At 40.4% G+C, this 18,415-nt stretch overlaps 2 protein-coding genes across 5 annotated transcripts in view; both read left to right on the top strand.

Moving 5' to 3' along the window:
* The first annotated feature begins 1,075 nt into the window (after positions 1 to 1,075).
* Positions 1,076 to 10,632, top strand: LOC107659792 (bromo adjacent homology domain-containing 1 protein-like). The gene is made up of 7 exons (XM_016448820.1): positions 1,076 to 1,166; positions 3,679 to 5,133; positions 6,578 to 6,882; positions 6,961 to 7,120; positions 7,849 to 7,928; positions 9,414 to 9,505; positions 9,575 to 10,632. Exons 1-7 carry the CDS (start codon positions 1,076 to 1,078, stop codon positions 10,140 to 10,142), a joined length of 2,751 nt encoding a protein of 916 aa, XP_016304306.1. The 3' UTR covers positions 10,143 to 10,632.
* A 4,473-nt stretch (positions 10,633 to 15,105) lies between these two features.
* LOC107659819 (echinoderm microtubule-associated protein-like 1) overlaps positions 15,106 to 18,415 on the top strand; it is a 6,068-nt gene continuing 2,758 nt past the window's right edge. For 2 of the 4 annotated variants that reach the window (XM_016448862.1, XM_016448864.1), the window contains exons 1-3: positions 15,127 to 15,226; positions 17,075 to 17,242; positions 18,228 to 18,366. In XM_016448862.1, coding sequence (XP_016304348.1) covers positions 15,172 to 15,226; positions 17,075 to 17,242; positions 18,228 to 18,366 — 362 coding nt within the window. In that variant the 5' untranslated portion in view covers positions 15,127 to 15,171. Of the gene's footprint in view, positions 15,227 to 17,074; positions 17,243 to 18,227; positions 18,367 to 18,415 lie in introns of all 4 variants that reach the window. The other 2 variants (XM_016448863.1, XM_016448861.1) reach the window with 2 other exon arrangements.

Here is an 18,415-nt window from a genome sequence, read left to right as displayed (position 1 = left end):
CATTTTTTCAAAAGTTAGACAAACTGTCCAACTGAAACATTTCAGAACAAAGCTTCACGAACAACGTATAATGCATTTTTGTGCATCAGATAACTTTAAACAAACATTCTGTTAATGTTACTAGAAGAACTTGACTTTGAGAGAACATTGCCAGAACGCTCTGAGAGCATCCCTGTTACAAAGAGAGGAGGGACTCGAGACCCGGAGAACCCAGATGAGGCTGGACTGTAAGAGAACCAGAACTTACATTCAGCAGATGCTGTTCTGCAGATGAGGAACATTAGATATTTGCCAAAAGCCAACAGTGTTCATACTGTATGTAGTACACCGCCAGTAAAACCCATACACAAGTCTAATATAGCCTACTGTGTGTACATACATTACATTTACATATATGAAATGTATTCTCATATTACGTGAAAATATAATGTATGAAACCTAAATTGGAACAATTTTATCTACTAACATATAAATGTATGTGTAATATATAGTACTGTGCAGAAGTCTTCGGCTGTTAGTATTTTCACCAACAAATAAATGGTTTTAAGTCAGTTATTTCTATATTTTGCTGTAGTGTGTCAGGAGGAAATATCAGTTCATATTTCCAAACATTCCTTTTGCCATTGATTGTAATAAAAATACTAATGGCCGAAGACTTCTGCACAGTACTGTATATACATATATATATATATATAAACATCTTTTTTCATATATTTTGTTTAAATATAAAGTTGCATATATGATTGCTACATATAATATCATAAAAAATAACTTTTCTTATGAGGGTTTAAACTCAGAGAATGAACATGTGAAAAGCAGCAGCATGTTCAAATGTTCTGTAAAAGCAAAAACCGAGTATATTCTTGTTGTCTAATGCAGTGCCATTCACAGGTTTATACACGTGCTCAGATAGTTCAGACAGACAGAGAGATGCTCTTCCAGAGTGTTTATGATTAATAAGCGCTCTCGCGCTGCCGATCGCTGACGCTCGGACGCAGAGTGTGCTGCACACAGCGCTCTCCTGATTGGATGAGGAGGCTGCGAGGATCAGCATGTGTGTGTGTTATTGGTTCGCATGAAGTTCGGCGCAGAAGCAGGAAGAGCAGCAGCAGCAGCAGACGAGCAGCTCCGGACAAACACCCCGCGGGACCTCCGTGCGTTTACTGGTGAGTGTTCGCGCTGCTGCACGCGAATAAACACGCCGCGCGGCGCGTTGCGTCGCGTCTCTCGCGTTCAGTCGCGCTCCGTGCTGCGCAGACGCGTTTGATCCTCGCACGCAAATCAAGGGCGCTTTAAATCGCGAGCACTGTGAAACTATATTGTAACGCCACCGACGCGGTTGTTGTTTGTTGTTGAGGAAGGGCGTTATTTCTGCTGAAGGATGACGTCAGGCCTCTCGTGTTCTAATAAACAACAAACACCGCGACAACGTCACGAACTAACGAGCGGCGTGACGTCACGACCGTAGGAGCTCGCGGCAGGTTCGGTCTCCGATCACCAAACGTTACTAACCACATTGCAGGTCAGTTAAAGCTTGGAGATCTGGTGTAACTGAAAGGTTGTAGGTTCGAACCCTGCATGGGTTGCTCAAGGACGCATTCTTGCTGAATTCTGAGCTTAATAGTAAAATAGTGAGCGCTATTCCAGATTCAGCATGTGTGCTTAATCACTCACAAACACAAATGCTGCTCAAAGTGATGTTTGAAACCGTCGCAGGCGCTCTTTGCTTCACCCAGCAAAAGTGATTGGGAGTAGACACAAAACATCATAACTCTAATGGTGCGTTCATGTTGGAAAGACTGTATTTACCAGTTAAACGCACATGAACGCCACAACAAACCAGTGGGGAAACTTTCTTTAAAGCAGTAGTTCACTTCCAGAATAAAAACTTCCTGATCATTTACTCATGTCATCCGAGATGTCTTCAGACGCAAAGAAATGAAGGTTTTTGAGGAAAACGTTCCAGGATTGTTCTCCATATAGTGGACTTCAATGGGGACCAACGGGCTCCTGTAGAGCTCTTTGAAGCTGCACTGAAACTGGATCTTCAGTCCGTTGCTCCCCATTGAAGTCCATTATATGGAGAACAATCCTGGAACGTTTTCCTCAAAAACATGAACACCTCGGATGACATGAGGGCGAGTAAATGATCAGGAAGTTTTTATTCTGGAAGTGAACTAATGCTTTAAGCTTTATTTTTTCTTACTTTTTTGTGAAAAGCACTAAACAAGTAAAGTTGGATTTAATTGAAATGAGTTTCCAAATTAAGTCCGAAAACATGGTGGATGCAACACCTGTATTGATAGTAAATTTGTTAAACTGAATTCAATTATTTTTGTTCTTTTACAGTAAAACTAACTTTAGTTGCATGTGCAAAATTCCAGAGTATTGCACGACTACAGTAGAATGTGCAACGATTCAATTTACAGAACCTTCATAATTTGAATAAAAGTGTAAAAAGGGAAAACACGCCGCATGCACATTTCGTAAAAGTAAAGTTCAAAAATCTTGCAGATGTTTTTGTAGAAATGGTGCGTTGCATTCTTGCTCTGACCAAAGTGACCTGAATGCACCTGACAGCTTGAGCAGACTTGACGCTCTGTATATCCCAAGTCTGAGTGTGATGAACAGACTGAACAACTTCGTCGTTGATTCAGTGACGTTATCGTCCAGCTCGGTTCAGCTCTCCTCCAGTAGTGTCTGTGCTATCACATTTCACAAGCTCTCATTTTGTGTTTCCACTGAGAAAATGATAGTAAACAAGTTTGGAGTTACACGGGAGTCAGTATTTGATGACAGAATTTACCTGATTTTTCAGGGTAAACTGTTCTTTAAATGTGGCATTGTTTTAGCGCAGTAATATAATGTGAGGATTTATTACACATATTGTTCAGTCCACAGAAAATGATGTTTGAATGTAATCAGTTTCTGCGGGTTTTAAAAAGTCTTATTCGCCCTTCCACAAATTAAGGCCTAAAAAGGTCTTAAATCGGAGCAGAAACTCTTAAATTGATAAAGTCGTGACATTAAATGTTGCACGCACTCACTGCAAAAATGAACATCTTCCTCAGTATTTCTGTCTTGTTTTCCAGTATAAATATCTAAACATCTTTAAATCAAGACTGAAGAAATGAAGAAAATCATTTACTGGAGATATGAAGTTTTGCTTTCTGAGAAATTAAACAAAATGACGTGAGTTTATGCTCAAAACAAACAAATATCTGCCAATGGGGTCAGAAAATAAACTTGTTTTCCCTTGATTTTTCTGAGGCCTTTGGCAGATATTTGTTCTTGTTTTAATCATAAACTCACTTAATATTTGATCTGTTTCTTGCGCATCTCCTGTAAATGTATCTTAATTTAAGGATGTTTAGATGTTTGAAGAACAGCACTTTTTTTGCAGTTTGATCAGAAGTTACAGTAAAAGTTATTTCCATATTAAGTGGTTGAGAGCAGAGGTATTCAAGCTAGAAATATTACTTTATAACTTTGAAGTGTTATTAATACAAGACAGTTATTTAGATTGTTTTCCATTCAGTTTATTCCTTAAATATTCTTTCCATGGTCTTAAATTTACTTTCTTAAAACCTGCAGAAACCCTGTTCTTACTAAAAGCAGTGATTCCTCTCGTGTTCATGTTTTTTTTTATATTAACTTGAGATCCTCTTTATCCCGTAGCTCTTCTCAGGAAGCATGTCATGACCCATGCTCGGAAAAACGCTTCCATTGGCCAGTATCGTGTCGAGGGGCGGGGCCACGTAGAGCGCTGGTCACATGGTGAAACTGTGGGCGGAGCCTGGCCTGTGCATTCATTGCGAGAAGGCAAGGCCAAGAAAGACATGGCGAAGAAAGTCAAGTCCAGCGGTCGAGAGAGTCAGCGTTTGGAAAAACATTCAATGAAAATGAATGAAACTAAGACCAAGAAAGGAAAGTGCAATACTACGAGTGAGCGCCATCGGAAGCTCTACCCGTTACGAGGAAGAAGCGAGGCCAAGAGTTGCCACGTTCTGCTCACTCGCCTTGATGATGAGACCAAGGTGTGCGAGGTGGATCCCAATAGAGTTTCAGGGCACAAAAAGAAACCAAAACCCTACAAGAAAGCAGAAAACAGCAGGGAGTCCTTGCAAGAGCGCCTCAAAACCAAACCGGAGGCCACCATTGATAAACCTTCAGCTCAGGAGCCACGGAAACGTAGACTAGCCTCGCTCAACGCCGAGGCGCTCAACAGTCTTCTGCTCGAGAAAACCGACGGGCCGCCAGGTGCCAAACTCGCTAGGAAACAAGGCGGTGGTTCGTCCACTACAGAGCAAACAAAGACCGGCTCGAAAAGAGCCGAAAAGACGTGCCAAAAACCCAAGCGGATGAAAAAGGCCTCGACCGATAAGATGCATGACGCTTTGAGTTTGTACGCTCCCACTCCCAGACGCTTGGCTGGACTCAACGCCACCGCGCTACTGAAGCTCACCAGCTCAACCGCCGCAAACAAGCACAGGATCAAAACGGACCGTAAGACCGTCTGCAAACCCCAAGCGCAGAAGTCCGGGAAACACAGCTGGACGCAGCCTGAACTGGAAGGAGCCTGCGAAGTGTGCAAAAGCAGGAGCTTCGAGTCAAAGCCGACTACGGAAAGCCACCGCTTGGCTGAAGCAGGATACCAGAGCATGCTGGGATATTGTCCCGTGAAGCTAGTAAAGGAGGAGCCGGTGGAAGCAGAGCTGAGTCCGTACTTCTGCTGTCCGCCGGAGGGTTCAGTGGGGTATTGCCACCGGCTGGCGCTCTTCCTCGGGCGGCAGGCGTACGGCGAGGGCGAGGAGCAGCCGGTGGTCAAGCACGAGTGCCTGGTTCCGGCCGAGTGCCTGGTTCTGTGCGCCGAGCCCTGCTGCTCCAGCTACTACGTCCACATCGCTCATCCGGGGACGGCGAGTCTGAGCGCTCGGATGCTGCCCTGCACGCACTCCGGGTCCCAGCTGCTGGCCTCCTCAGGTGTCCCACACCCTGCCTTCTGCGGGTCAGTCGGGTCGCCCTGCTGCGGCGAGGCCTGTCGGGTCAGCGGATACGCCTTCAGCGCCGTGCAGAGCAGGACCTGCTCGTTTTCCACCAACTGCTCCAGCTGCAGCCATCCAATCAAAACAGGTGAGGATGACGACTCTTCGGTGGTATCGCTGCACAATATCACCAGTGTAACGTTACGATACGTGCTCGAGCTAGTGATCAAAGTTCGGGAGAATTGCATGATCCAAATTGTCCTAAACATAAGACGTAACCGCTTTAAACTAGCCTAATGGTGCACTCAAGTCATGTCGGAAAGATCGTAATTACTAGTTGAACGCCACAGTAAAGTCGTAATTACGAGTGGGAAACTGAACTTTTTTTTAAGCCTTGAGTTTCTGAGTTGAAGGGAATCAGCGATGGTAATTTGGTGAAATTAATGATTGTTTTCATATACAGTAAACCTAAGTTGCATGCACAGAATGCCATTGAATACCAGAATATGTAGCCATTCAATTTACAGAACCTAAACAGAAACAAAAAAAGCTAAAACACACATGATTGGCATTCTTTATTTGGAGTGTCTATTTACACTAAGTGCGCCCACCAACGTCTGATTGGGACAGTCAACACTGAAAAAAGACATTCCTAAACCATCAGCTTCAGTGGCGTAGATGGTAAGGCGCGTGCATTTTGACGCGATCGACCCGAGTTCAAACCCACCTTTTGCCGAACTTTTTTTCTCCCTTTTCAAATCTCATATCGCATCGGAAAGGCATTTATTTTCAATAAAAATGTAGGAAATAATCAAAAAGTTGAAAATAAAATATTGGGTAGGGATAGGGTAGGTGCTTTATTGTCCCAATAAGGTGGCATCCATTTAATAATTTGAATTAAACTTATAATTTACACTCAATACGTTATTATTGCGTACTGTTTTATAATGTACTACAATACTGACGTGCAGATAATTGCTACAATTTGCAATAAGTAGTATAAATAGCAGAAAATGTTGGTGTTTTAACATAGTGTAAATAGCATCTATCGCTAAGAAAATTTAGACATTTTGTGCAAATAGCCGCTGCCTTCTTTATTTGTCATTTTGTAGAAGTAGAGTTTAAAAATCGTGGTGAACTTTTGTTAGAAATGGTACATCGGCATCTTGCTCCCACCCACGTGACTTAAACGACATGATGTCGTAATCACGACTTCCCAACTCATAAATACAAACTTCCCAAGAAGACTTGAACGCAGCAAAGCACGCTACAGTAGAGAGCGGCTCGCCCTCCTGACAGATGCATTTGAGATGTGTTTTCCTCAGCGCATTACTCGCATCTTACGGTTTTATCCCTATCTTTAAATTTTAGAAATTCATATTTTCTATTTTGCATGAAGGCTCATCCTGACAGCATGCAATTCTGACTAAAATGTGCATTGTTTTGCATTAAAAAAAACGGACTTTTAATTTAAAGACAGCGACATAGTTTATTCAGTAAACCACCATTTACTTTCATTTTTCAAAACTTGACTTTAAAATTGAGATGCATGTTTTTAGTACTCATGGAAGTGTTTGATTGTGCTGTTTTAGAAGAGAAGCACAGTCGCACGCTCCTCGTTCCCCCGGCCCTGCCGCGCTCCGGATGTCCCGGTATGCCCCGAGTGACCCCGCGCCTTCTGTCCACGACGTCCGAGGCAGAGGTCAGGCTTAAGGTGGGCAAAGAATGCCCTCAGAACACCAAGCCATCCAACGGCTCGCTCACTATGGGCCACAGCAGATCATCCCAGAAACACCCCACAGCAAGTGCCAAGCATCAGAAGAAGGCGAGCCACCGGCAGGCCACGAACGGATGGCGTCCGGTCGGAGTCCCCACGGAGAAGGAGGTGTTTATTGCGGTGAGCGATTGAAGGACTGGTGAATGGTTGAGCAGGTCAGATCTGTGAGTTTGACCTGTCATGGCTGTGCTTCTGCAGGGTGATGACGAGACGGTTCTCCGTCAGAGTTATGAAGGAGTGGAGCGCGACGGAGAGGTGATCAGGGTACGAGACACTGTGCTCGTACGATCCGGACCCCGCAAGAAATCCCTGCCATACGTGGCCAAGATCTCAGCTCTGTGGGAAGACCCCAGAACAGGTTATCATTTATCACCTCGCAGATCATGTGCAGGGAATAAAAACGGCACTGTGTCAGATGACTCATAGCTAGTGATGTGAAGTCTGATTCTTTTCATGCCAACTGGTTCTTTCAGACAGTTCGTTTCACCAGTTTAGCAGTTCAATCACGTGATGACATGACATATATGCAGTGATATTACTAAAGCACACAATAATGGTGTGAAATGCAGATTTAAAGTGAATAAGCTAGTCTTAATCAACTCACCTTTTTTTGAGTAACTTGTAAATCTGTGTTGACTTGAACCACAAGCTGTTTCAGATGATTTTGTGTACTGGTTCATCGGCTCAAAAGAAAGATTTCACAAATCGGAGAGGTTTTCTTCAGTGCAAATGTCTATGCGACTCAGGATGAGTGTCTTGTGTTCATTACCAGCTTCACTGCAGCTCTGCTTGATGTTTAACCTGTTGGTGGTGTTTGTGTGAATGCACACGAGATCTCCATGCTGCTTATCAGTCATTTTTGAGCCGTTTTGTGGCTTTTTTGTTTACTCAATTAATGTTTGCACTACAGGATTCATTTTTGTTGTATTAACAGAAACTAGATGAATTCATAGTTCCCGGCATGACACCTGAAGTGTTATATTATGTGACATTCAGTTCTTCAACAAAACATTATTTGCTGCAGTCTTGTAGGAGCTTTAATTGTCTCTGCTCATTCATCACATGATCTGATCGGTTCCGTTTCAGGAGAGCTGATGATGAGTCTGTTTTGGTACTATCGGCCTGAGCACACGCAGGGCGGCAGAGATCCCAGCATGCACTGCGAGGTGAGCCGCTGCTGTTATTATGCTGGGTTAGTGATCTGAACACACTTCAGTCCTGCAGCAGTGTTACTTTTAAATGTAATGCATTACAGAATTGCGTTACTCCCTAAAATAGTAACTAATTGCATTACTTGGTTACTTTTTATAGAATGTATTGCGTTACATTACTTCTGCGTTACTTTTTCTCATCTGGCCTGGGCTTGTTTGTTTGTTTTTAATATAAAAAGTTATATTTTTGGCAAATGTAAAAGCCCTTTCACACCAAAAGTGAAAGGTAGTGAATTTAGTCTTTTAAATTAGTCTTAGTCCTGTGTCAGATGTAAATTTTAGTTATCATATTTAGTCAAGCTTGTCCTGCTTGTGTTTAGTCAAGTTTTAGTCGACTAAATGTCTGAGCATTTTAGTCAATGAAAACCTTTCGTCACATTTTCATTATGCTGTATAATAGTTAAACTGATAAAAAATTATGTTTGCTCAAAATTACAATCGTAATGATTGTTGTCATTTGAGAAATTAATTTTTCCATTTCAGGAATTGCATCTTTCACCAATAAGCACAAAGATGTGTCCTTTTAACAAAGAATTATTGATATCTGGCAACCGCACACATGAAAGCTCGTGCAGTAGAGGCATGAGCAGCAATTTTCGTTTTTTCGGCGAAAATTAAAAGACATTTTGGTATAGTTTTTATTTTTTAAAATACATTTTAGTCGTCTTTTATTGTCAACAGTATTGCATGTTGATCTAGTCACAGTTATCGCTTATTGACCTTATTGTCGTCTCGTCGTCGTCTCCTTTTAGTCATGGGAAAAAAGCTAATCAACAAACATTTTTCGTCACAGTTTTCGTTAACGAAATTAGCGCTAGCCTCAGGCTGAAGGAAATGTAAATTCCCGTCTGTACAGTAGAGGGCGCCGCTCAAACAAGCCTCTCAGCTGTGCTGCCGTTCTGGATTACATGAAGAAGAGAACGCAGGAGAAGTTCAACACTCTTCAGCAATAAAAAAAAAAAGAAATACAAATGTTTACCTAAAGTCATTTTTGCTTATTAGTATGTTTGAATTGGATCATCAAAGTTCATTGGTTAATAAAATGGGATTAAATGCAGCATTGCAGGTTTGCATCATATTCTAAGTTTACATTTCACAGTTTTTCTTCATTTTGAGGAATACTGAATCTGTGCGAGTGAGACGAGTAAATGCATGTTGACATTTAGTCCAGAACTGCAGTGTCCTCATGTTCACACGACGCTTCTTGATTATTTCTCAACATGTTTCGAGCTGTTAGTCAATACATGCAAAAATACATTTGAAGAAGTAACTCTGTACTTTTTTTGTAAATAAAAAGTGATGCATTACTTTACTAGTTAATTGGAAAAAGTAATCTGATGACGTAACTTGTAATGCGTTACCCCCCACACACACTGGCAGCGGGTTAGTCCCGCCGGGTGATTTTTCAGGAGTAAACACGCGTCACGTGTCTTCTTTCAGAACGAGATCTTCGCCTCCCGTCATCAGGATGAGAACAGCGTGGCCTGCATCGAGGAGCGATGCTACGTCCTGCCGCTAGCACAGTACTGTAGGTAAGCGCTGTGCCGCCGCTCAGATGCGTTCCTTATGCATGTGTCTCATAATTGCATGTGATGTTGCAGATTTTGTGCCTTGGTGAAGCGCCGCTCGGAGGGCATGTCCGACCACGCCCCGCTGGTGCCACGCCCCTCCGACAGTGCTGACCACGCCCCGCTGGTGCCACGCCCCTCCGACAGCACTGGCCCCGCCCACCGCCTGCCCACCACCCGGTGCCCCACCCCTCCGATGGCACTGGCCCCGCCCACCGCCCAGTGCCCCGCCCTTCCGACAGCATTGGCCCCGCCCACCGCCTGGTGCCCGACGGCATCGACCCGCAGCTGGTGTACCTGTGCCGACACGTCTACGACTTCCGCTACGGCCGCATCCTCAAGAACCTGCAGTGAAACTGAGATCTGTGCGGTCCAGTGGAAGCGGAGCGGTTCTGGTCAGCATTCAGGGCCGTTAGATGGTGATGATGGAAGGACACGACCAGACCCAGTCTCCGGTCTTAATCCACGATTAATCTGCCTTCTTCATTTCTCCTTCAGAGACTCATTCCAACCTCACTCTGTTCATCTGCTCGCTGAAGGTTCGGTGGTTCTGTTCAACTCCTTGTCAAGTACACTGGACTGTCACACTGCTGAGGGATGATGGGAGAATCTCTGAAGGATCCACAACACGGATGCTTTCATAAAACATCTCCATTAGTCGAGACCAAGACTAGACCACAGTCCCAGACTAAAGGTCTGTTCACGCCAATAATGAAATAACGATAACTATAATCACGTTAATTTCATGAGAATAACGAGTTCCACCACAACTATAATGACACAGATGAAGGATATTGTCAAAATGATAAAGAATAAAAACATTCAGATAGCTCAAGCATTTAAAGCGACGGACAAAACTTTAAATTATTCTAAGAGAAAATACACTTTCAGCCTTTCTACTTCAAAACTTCACATTTAATTCAATGCGTTACTTGCCTTTTTTCATAATTATTTATGAAATTTACTAGCAGTTTCTGAGTGAAAATTTCAAAGTAAATCCCACACCATTGTTTTAGACTGTAGTTATAATTAGTTATATAGTTATCGTTATGGTTCTTGGTGTGAATCGGCCTTAAAGTGACAGTTCACCCAAAAAAGATAATTCTGTCATCATCTTCTCTCCCTCATGTTGTTCCAAACCTGCATGAGTTTCTTTCCTCTGTTAAGCACAAAAGAAGATATGTTGAGGAATGCTGGGAACCGAACACTTATTTTACAGTATTGTTTCTATCCTATCGTTTGATTTTAGGGTGAACTGTCCCTTTAAGGGCTGGAGAAGATGCTCATCTGATGCTCTTCTGATCGAAGTTCAGCTTTTGTAGACCATTAATTTTTCCTCTTTGTTTAACATCCGACGACTCTGACCAAATGAACCAAAGGACGGTGAGAATCTCAAAACCTGCAGGGTTAAACACGGCCAACTAATCAACGAATCAGAGCAGCCGAAGTGTTTGGCCTGATCTGTACGGAGATCTGTGTTTTATATGAATGAAATTGAGCTTTTAGATTCAGATCCTCTAGAATGCACAAATGTATTTTAATATTTATTTGATGACGCTTCTAGTTCCCCCTAGAGAAATTGCACTATTACATCCCCCGTCATGTTTGTCTTGTTCTTTGGCTTGATTTTTTAGATGCAGAGCTTTAATTGGATGGAAATCTACTAAACATGTGCTTCGAGTTAATAACTCTTCATTTTGTTCATCTAGACACCATTATATGGCTAGTTGCATTTTATTATTTGTGTTTAATATAGTTTTTCACCTGCTGTTGATGAGAGACGGACACAGCTGTTTAGTAGCACCTTAATATAAATGTGTGGCAAATATTAGATGCAAAATATATGGATTAGAAATGTATTATTTTTATTGAACATGCATTTGTTATTTGTCCATGCTTGACAAGATACTAGTTATGATGAATCTAACTAGTTCAGCTGGTGAGCGCTTCTTTCCAGTGATTACTGAAGAAACGTCTCTGAAAATAATTCATATTCTAATTGAAATGAGGGTTTTTGCATTTGGGAGCAGCATCGTCTTTCTGCTTCCAACTTCTGAACAAAAAGGAGATATTTTATTAAGTCTGTTTCTAAAGCTGGAACATGCTATATATTTTCAGGACTATTTTTGAGAAAACAAATCTATTTAAATTCCTGTCCTCTTCTCTGAGTTCTCTAAATCATACTTTTGAGACTTGTAATTGTATTTAAAGAAATAATTTAAAATGAAGTATAAGCATATATCTATATTTCAAGTCCTCTTAGTTTAACAATGTTTTGAAGTGCTGTTGCAGTCTTGTGCTCAGTAAGTGCAGTGGATTTATTATTATTTATGATTATCGTCAGTCTTAATGAGCTCTTCAGTAATATTCAGACGAGTTAAATCGAGAGGTTCGGACCGAAGCACACCTTCAGACTGCTGTGATTAAATACTCTACAGATATGGTGTAAAAACACGGTAAATGCACCGTTTTACTGGTTGGACGTGACTCACTGAGCCTGGTTTCACTCTAGTTTTTATCTGCAGCTCGTTTTAATCTCTATTTAGTTTGTTTCTCTGAAGTTCGTGAGTTTTTGTTTTGTGATTTATTTTATTGGCCGATTGTTTAATTGTCAATCATCTGTGGTGTTGGACTATTATAGACAGATTGACTTTATATGGAGGATTTTAAACCTTTCAGACCACTGGGAAATATTCCAGATCATTCCAGAGAAAGTATATAAATATAAACTATATATACACTGTATATATATATATATATATATATATATAGTTTCCTGATCGACCATTAGTTAATACTGACCAATCACAGACACTGTTGCCCGTTCCGAAATCTGCTTTTGTTTTGTTTTTATTGCTTTGTGTTTTGTGTTTTTGTTTTGTTTGTTCATTTGTCTCATTGTGAGCTTTGTTGTTATCTGATGTTTTTTTGGGGGGTTTTGTTTTGTTTTGTTTTAGATCTGTGTGTCTCTTTCGTTTGATTTCAGAGAGTAAAAGAGAAGGTATGAATATTTATCTGATGTTTATTTTGTCCCTCTTTTTCACTTTTGTTTTTAAGGCAATGGATCCCTGCTGATTATTGTTCAATGAAAAAGTATTTATAAAATATAAACAAGTCTTTTGTGAAAGCGTTGAGTCCTCTGTTTGCTGATTCTCCTGAGACACGGTATCAAAACACTTATTTTTAAAGCAATAAGCCATGTGTTATTTTAATATCATTGAGATACTGTTATAGTTTTTTTATTAATATTTTGGTTATTTTTTTTTAATATATTTTCCGTTTTCATTTAACTTTGTAGTTTTAGTAATTTTGCTGGGTTTTTTTTGTCATTTTGTAGTACTTTAATTTTTTTCCCAATGTGTCTATATAGTTTTTATTCATTTTTATTTCAGTTTTAGTTTGAGTTATTTTACTACATCACATTAAAATCCAGTAAAATAATAAAAAAAGTTTTATTTTATTTCAGTTATTTTTATTTGATTTAACAATTTTTTTTTAATGGTTTTAGGTAATGTATTAACTCAAGTGGTTTGTTGTGTTTCATGTTTGATTCAGTGAAAAATGTCCAGTTGAGTCTCAGACATTCACATTTAGTCTCATTCATGTTCATAATGTGTAAAATCTTATAGTGAGCTTCAGTTCAGCTTTGCTCTCTGTGTCCAGCAGATGTCAGTGTTCAGTGACACGTGTGTGTGTGTGTGTGTGTGTGTGTGTGTGTGAGTGTGTTTTCATCAAGTGTCTTCATCAGTGTTCCTGTGTGTCTCATCAGTTCATCATCTGACTGTGGTCTGCTGCAGGTCTGTCACAGTGAGTATAATCACACAGTGTGTGTCTTCATGCGTCTGGTTGTAATGGTCTGGGTGTCTGTCCCTTTAAGACTCTGATTCGGGGTTTCCTCTGCCCCTGCACTCATGTGTATATGCTGGGGAAAAACACATTGTACTTTCTATCTTTGGTTGCACCTTCCTTTAACATTAATACATAGGTTGATGGTGACCTGCATCGTGTGTTTCTTTCTTCCATAACGCACAATAGGTTACATGGTGTCCTCGCACACGTGATTGAGCTCTGATCCTCTTTAAAGGATGGAAGCAGACAGAAGGGATTGTTGTTGAACATGGATTTATCAGAGCTGCTCCACATTCACACCAATGACTGAATCATATCCCTGATGTTTCTTGGAAAGAAAAACTCATGATTTTCATCATAAACCAATCAAAATCTGCAGCTCACAGTACAAAAACATGAAGTTTTATTAAGATGTGTTACTGATGAGAATCCTGTCATCTATTGTCCCAGTACAGAATAAACCAGTGTTTCAGAACAACGCCCGACATTTCTTGCATGCACAAACAGATGCATTCAGTGAAGGTTTAATAAAAAATAATGTTTTTTAAGATTAACCAGTAATTTAAAAATGTTACTATGATAATAATTTTTGCTGTGGCAGATGCTTTTATCCAAAGTGTTAATTAGTTAATTCAGTCCCTGGGAATCAAACCCATGACTTTGGTGTTGCTAGCACCTTGATCTAGTGCTTTTTAATTGTTTAAAGGCTTTTTTATTACTATTATTGATAATAAAATGCCAGTAAAATAATATTAATATCAATGCAATTATTTTTAATATCATCAGGTCTTAATAATATATAAAAGCATGGGTCAAGTAAGTTTATGATTTTATGCAGTTATTTGCACGGAGAAGAAATTAACCTGTAATGAAATGCATGAATATGTGACTGTGTGATTATGAATGTGCAGCATTGACAGAATGAGATTATGATTGTGTTCATTAAACTCTGAGCTAATGAACATACGGCGCTCTGATGAATATTACTGACACATCAGCAGCTCTCTGTGTTTCATTATTTCATCTGATTATTTTCTCTTCCTCTTTGAGTGCCATTGACTTGATTTTCACTTTTGATTTGCTGTTATTATTTCAAATTTCTTTTTGCCCAATGTTGAAGAGTGTGTTTGTGCATCTCTCTTTAAACTAAATGACACTTGCTGTCTAATACACAAGACTTTCGGATGTTTTAAGTGGCCAGATACTGCATGCTGGCAGAATATGTAAAGTTTTAAGCATAAATCAGTGGAGTAAAGCCAGATCTGCTTCAGCTCATACAGATTCTCCTCACATCTAATGCAGTTTTACTGGAAAACAACACAAGGATCTGCTGAAGAACATGAATGAAGAGCAACAAACACCTTGAACGCTTCAGTCAGCGACACAAGCTCTTGAGACGCTTACAGACCCTAATCTGTCATGACATCATGTGTGTGTGTGTGTCTCTCTCTCTCTGTGTCTGTGTCTGTGTGTGTGTGTGTGTGTGTGTGTGTGTGTGTGTGTGTGTGTGTGTGTGTGTGTGTGTGAGTGAGTGTGTGTGTCTCTCTCTCTCTGTGTCTGTGTGTGTGTGGATTAAGAGGCTCATCTGAGAGGAGTGTGTGAGAGAGAGACCTACAAGGATAGCTGACCAGACGTGTGTGTGTGTGTGTGTGTGTGTGTATTAAGAGGCTCATCTGAGAGGAGGAGTGTGTGTGAGAGAGTGTGTGTGTGTGTGGATTAAGAGGCTCATCTGAGAGGAGTGTGTGTGTGTGAGTGTGTGTCTCTCAGACGGCTGTGAGCTGATGGAGCGCTCTGATGGAGACGAGTGTCTGCTGCCCGACACAGACTTCATGATCGGTCAGTGAATGAGCAGAGCTTACACTCGTTTATATGTAAATCAACTGCAAATATCTGCTAGAGTTGAACATCTCTCTCAGAATCTACTTATATTTCAGGTCGGTTTTCAGAAAACAAGATTTAATGCAGTTTTATTTCTTAGTGTATTGAAGTGGATGAAGTTTATAAATGTGTGGAAGATAACGAGAGCGAGATGATCGTTTGATTACATTTTTTATTCATATTTTGAATCTGGTTTTATTTTTTTATATTTTCAGTTTTCATTTATTTTCATTTTAAACTTTTAGTAATTTTGTTGTGTGGTTTTGTGATTTTATAAACCTTTGACTGGTAGTGTATGTATATCTATAGAGAGAGAGAGATGTAGTTTTTGTGAATTTTTATTTCATTATTTTTTATTTTATTACAACAAGTTAAACTACATGAAAATGAGAAATGTTGCTTTGGCAACTATGGCTGAAATAAAGTTTTTACATTTTTTATTTTCTTAGTTTATTTTATTTCAAGTAACAAAAATGCTTTGTTAATGGTTTTAATTTTAGCTTTAGTTAACTATATTAACCTTGTTATAAGAACAGCCAATATTTCACCCTAAAATCAAAACAAAAACATGAATTAATTTACAAACAAGACATATGGACATTTTTGTGATGCATTAGTAGGAATTTGTGGGCAAAATGTGTTATCATGATATTAATCTCAAAATGCAGAAAATCTTCGGGATTAATTTTCTTTATAACAAATATACTTCCTCATTTCCTCCTTTTGAGTTTGAGGTGAAGTAGGAGCTGGTTCTCATGAGATTGAAAGATCCAGACAGAGAGTGGTAGTTTTGTGTTGTTCAGTCGGTGAATACAGAGGGACGTCAGGATGGTTTCAGCTGGATTTCTGCAGTGAGATTATGAGCGGTTATAATCCACTCCTCCTTATGGAGCTCCAGACGACTCAAACACACGATTCAATCGATTCACTGATGCTTCATGAGACGAGCACATCACACGGCAAAATATCCAACGTGATCAGAAAAACACCAATCTCACAGATGTCTCGGTTGTTTCTCCTAGATTTAATGTTTCTTCTGAGAAAAAGACCATAAAATAACCTCATTCAGCTCTGCAGCCAGCAAACAGGCCATTTTTGGGAAGCAAATAACATCTGGCAGCTGTAGACTCGTATCATCTGCTTTTCTCTCTGTGGAACCGCAGGAGACACATCCCTGATCGCACACGAACATCACGGAGACTCTATTTGACGTCTATTTTGACGTAGTGTTTGCTCATCTGCGAGACGTCTCTAGGACGTTTCCTATCAGATGTCAAATAGACATTTAGTGCAAGATGTCTGTTAAAGATCTGGAAAGCATCTGCTGTGTAGCCTATCCCTGATAGCAAAGTACATCACGGAGACGTCTGTTTGCAAGAGGTATTTTTTAGAGTGTTTGCTCTACGTTTCCTATCAGATGTCAAATAGACGTTTAGAAGATGTCTTTAAGATGTTTATGATGTAAAACTGACATCTTAGAGACGTCTATCAGATGTTTGTACAGCAGATGCTTTCCAGAAGATCTTTAACAGACGTCTTGCAGACGTACCTGTGCTATCTGGGATCTGAGGAGGCTTGTGTGAGGCTGTGGATTTGACTCTTATTTGAAGTCATTGATTCTGTTTATTGATGTAAAGCTGCTTTGAAACAATGAAGCGCTATAGAAATGTGTGCGTGTGTTAAGTCGAGTCACCTTTATTTCTATAGCTCTTTATACTATACAGCTTGTGTCATAGCAGCGTTACAGTGTCAAACAGGACAATAGTTAGTCAATAATGCAGTAATGTGTGTGTGTGTGTGTGTCAGATGAGCAGAGCTCTCACGCCAGTGGGATGGAGGTGATGGATCGCCTCACGTTCCTGGAGCAGCGCGTTCAGATGCAGGACGATGAGATCCAGCTGCTGAAGATCAACATGACCGACGTGCTGAAGAGACTCAACATCTCAGAAGAGCACAGGAGAGCTCCTGCTAAAGGTGCCGCGATCACACTCACACACACACACACACACACACACACACACACACACACACACACACAGACTAAAGTTGCAGACTTACCATGTTCATCACATGCATTAATTAATGTGTTACAATGATTAAGGCATTTGACGCAGCACTCCGTCCAGACCTGTCACTGATGCAGTGTCTGAGGAACAAGCTTTTAGAATGCAGTAATATGAGCGCAAACAATCACCCTCTCATATTTACATCATATGATATAGTTTAGCAATGTCACACCAGCAAGAGTGCTGTTTCTTCCCAATATCTGCACCATTGCTAACGTAATATTGATCTTATTCATCAGGTCAATAAACAAGAAGTTCATATTGCTACATTTTAGACAGTATTGTCAATTTAGTTCAGTTTTGCAAACAAAAAATTGTTCCAATCAAAGCCACAGCAGAACTGTTGAGTGTCTCTGATCAACACTGATCTGATTCATTACTGAACGAATCCACGGTTTGAAGAAATCGAGTGAGCCAATGATTCAGTGACTCATTCGTAAACACAGTCACTTGCTTTGTTTCTGAATAAACTAATTGGTTGAATGATTGATTCAATGACTCACTCAGTAAGACATTGGCTCACCGCCCCCTACTGGTGCATTTAGTTTCATATTTACAGTATCATTTCATTGTTTCATCATTTCATATTTTAGAAATAATTTTAAAAACATTAATATTTATTATCATTATTTATGCAATGTTGAATCAAACTATGTATTTCTAAAGCAACTTTGCTGTAATGTCTATTCAATGCTTTTCTCGTGTATCACAATAATGACTTTAAGTGATTTTTGTGGGGTAATTTCTCAGCCCAAATTTATATGCGAATCATTTGATTAATTAATTGGCACATCATGCAATTATTTAAATAAAAAATGTAATGGTTTGACAGCCCTGATACAAACATCCTATCAGCTGCTCTCTCTGCTCACATCTGCTGTGTGTTTCCTCAGCGGCTCGTCCTGCGTCTCTGTGTCTGGCTCCTAAAGCAGCCATCAGCTCTTCTTCCTCCTCTCTGAGGAAGAGCTCCAGCTCCACGCTGCCCTCCTCACCCTCCTCCAGGAACTACAGCCCAGCGCCCGGCGCAAAGAGGTGTGTGTGTGTGTGTGTGTGTGTGTGTGTGTGAGTGAGTGAGTGAGTG

Source organism: Sinocyclocheilus anshuiensis, unplaced genomic scaffold, assembly GCF_001515605.1.
Source record: "Sinocyclocheilus anshuiensis isolate Anshui unplaced genomic scaffold, SAMN03320099.WGS_v1.1 scaffold519, whole genome shotgun sequence".
In the NCBI taxonomy this organism is placed as follows: Eukaryota; Metazoa; Chordata; class Actinopteri; order Cypriniformes; family Cyprinidae; genus Sinocyclocheilus; species Sinocyclocheilus anshuiensis.
The sequence above is the reverse complement of the archived record's forward strand: the minus strand, read 5'-3'. Positions and strand labels throughout refer to the sequence as shown.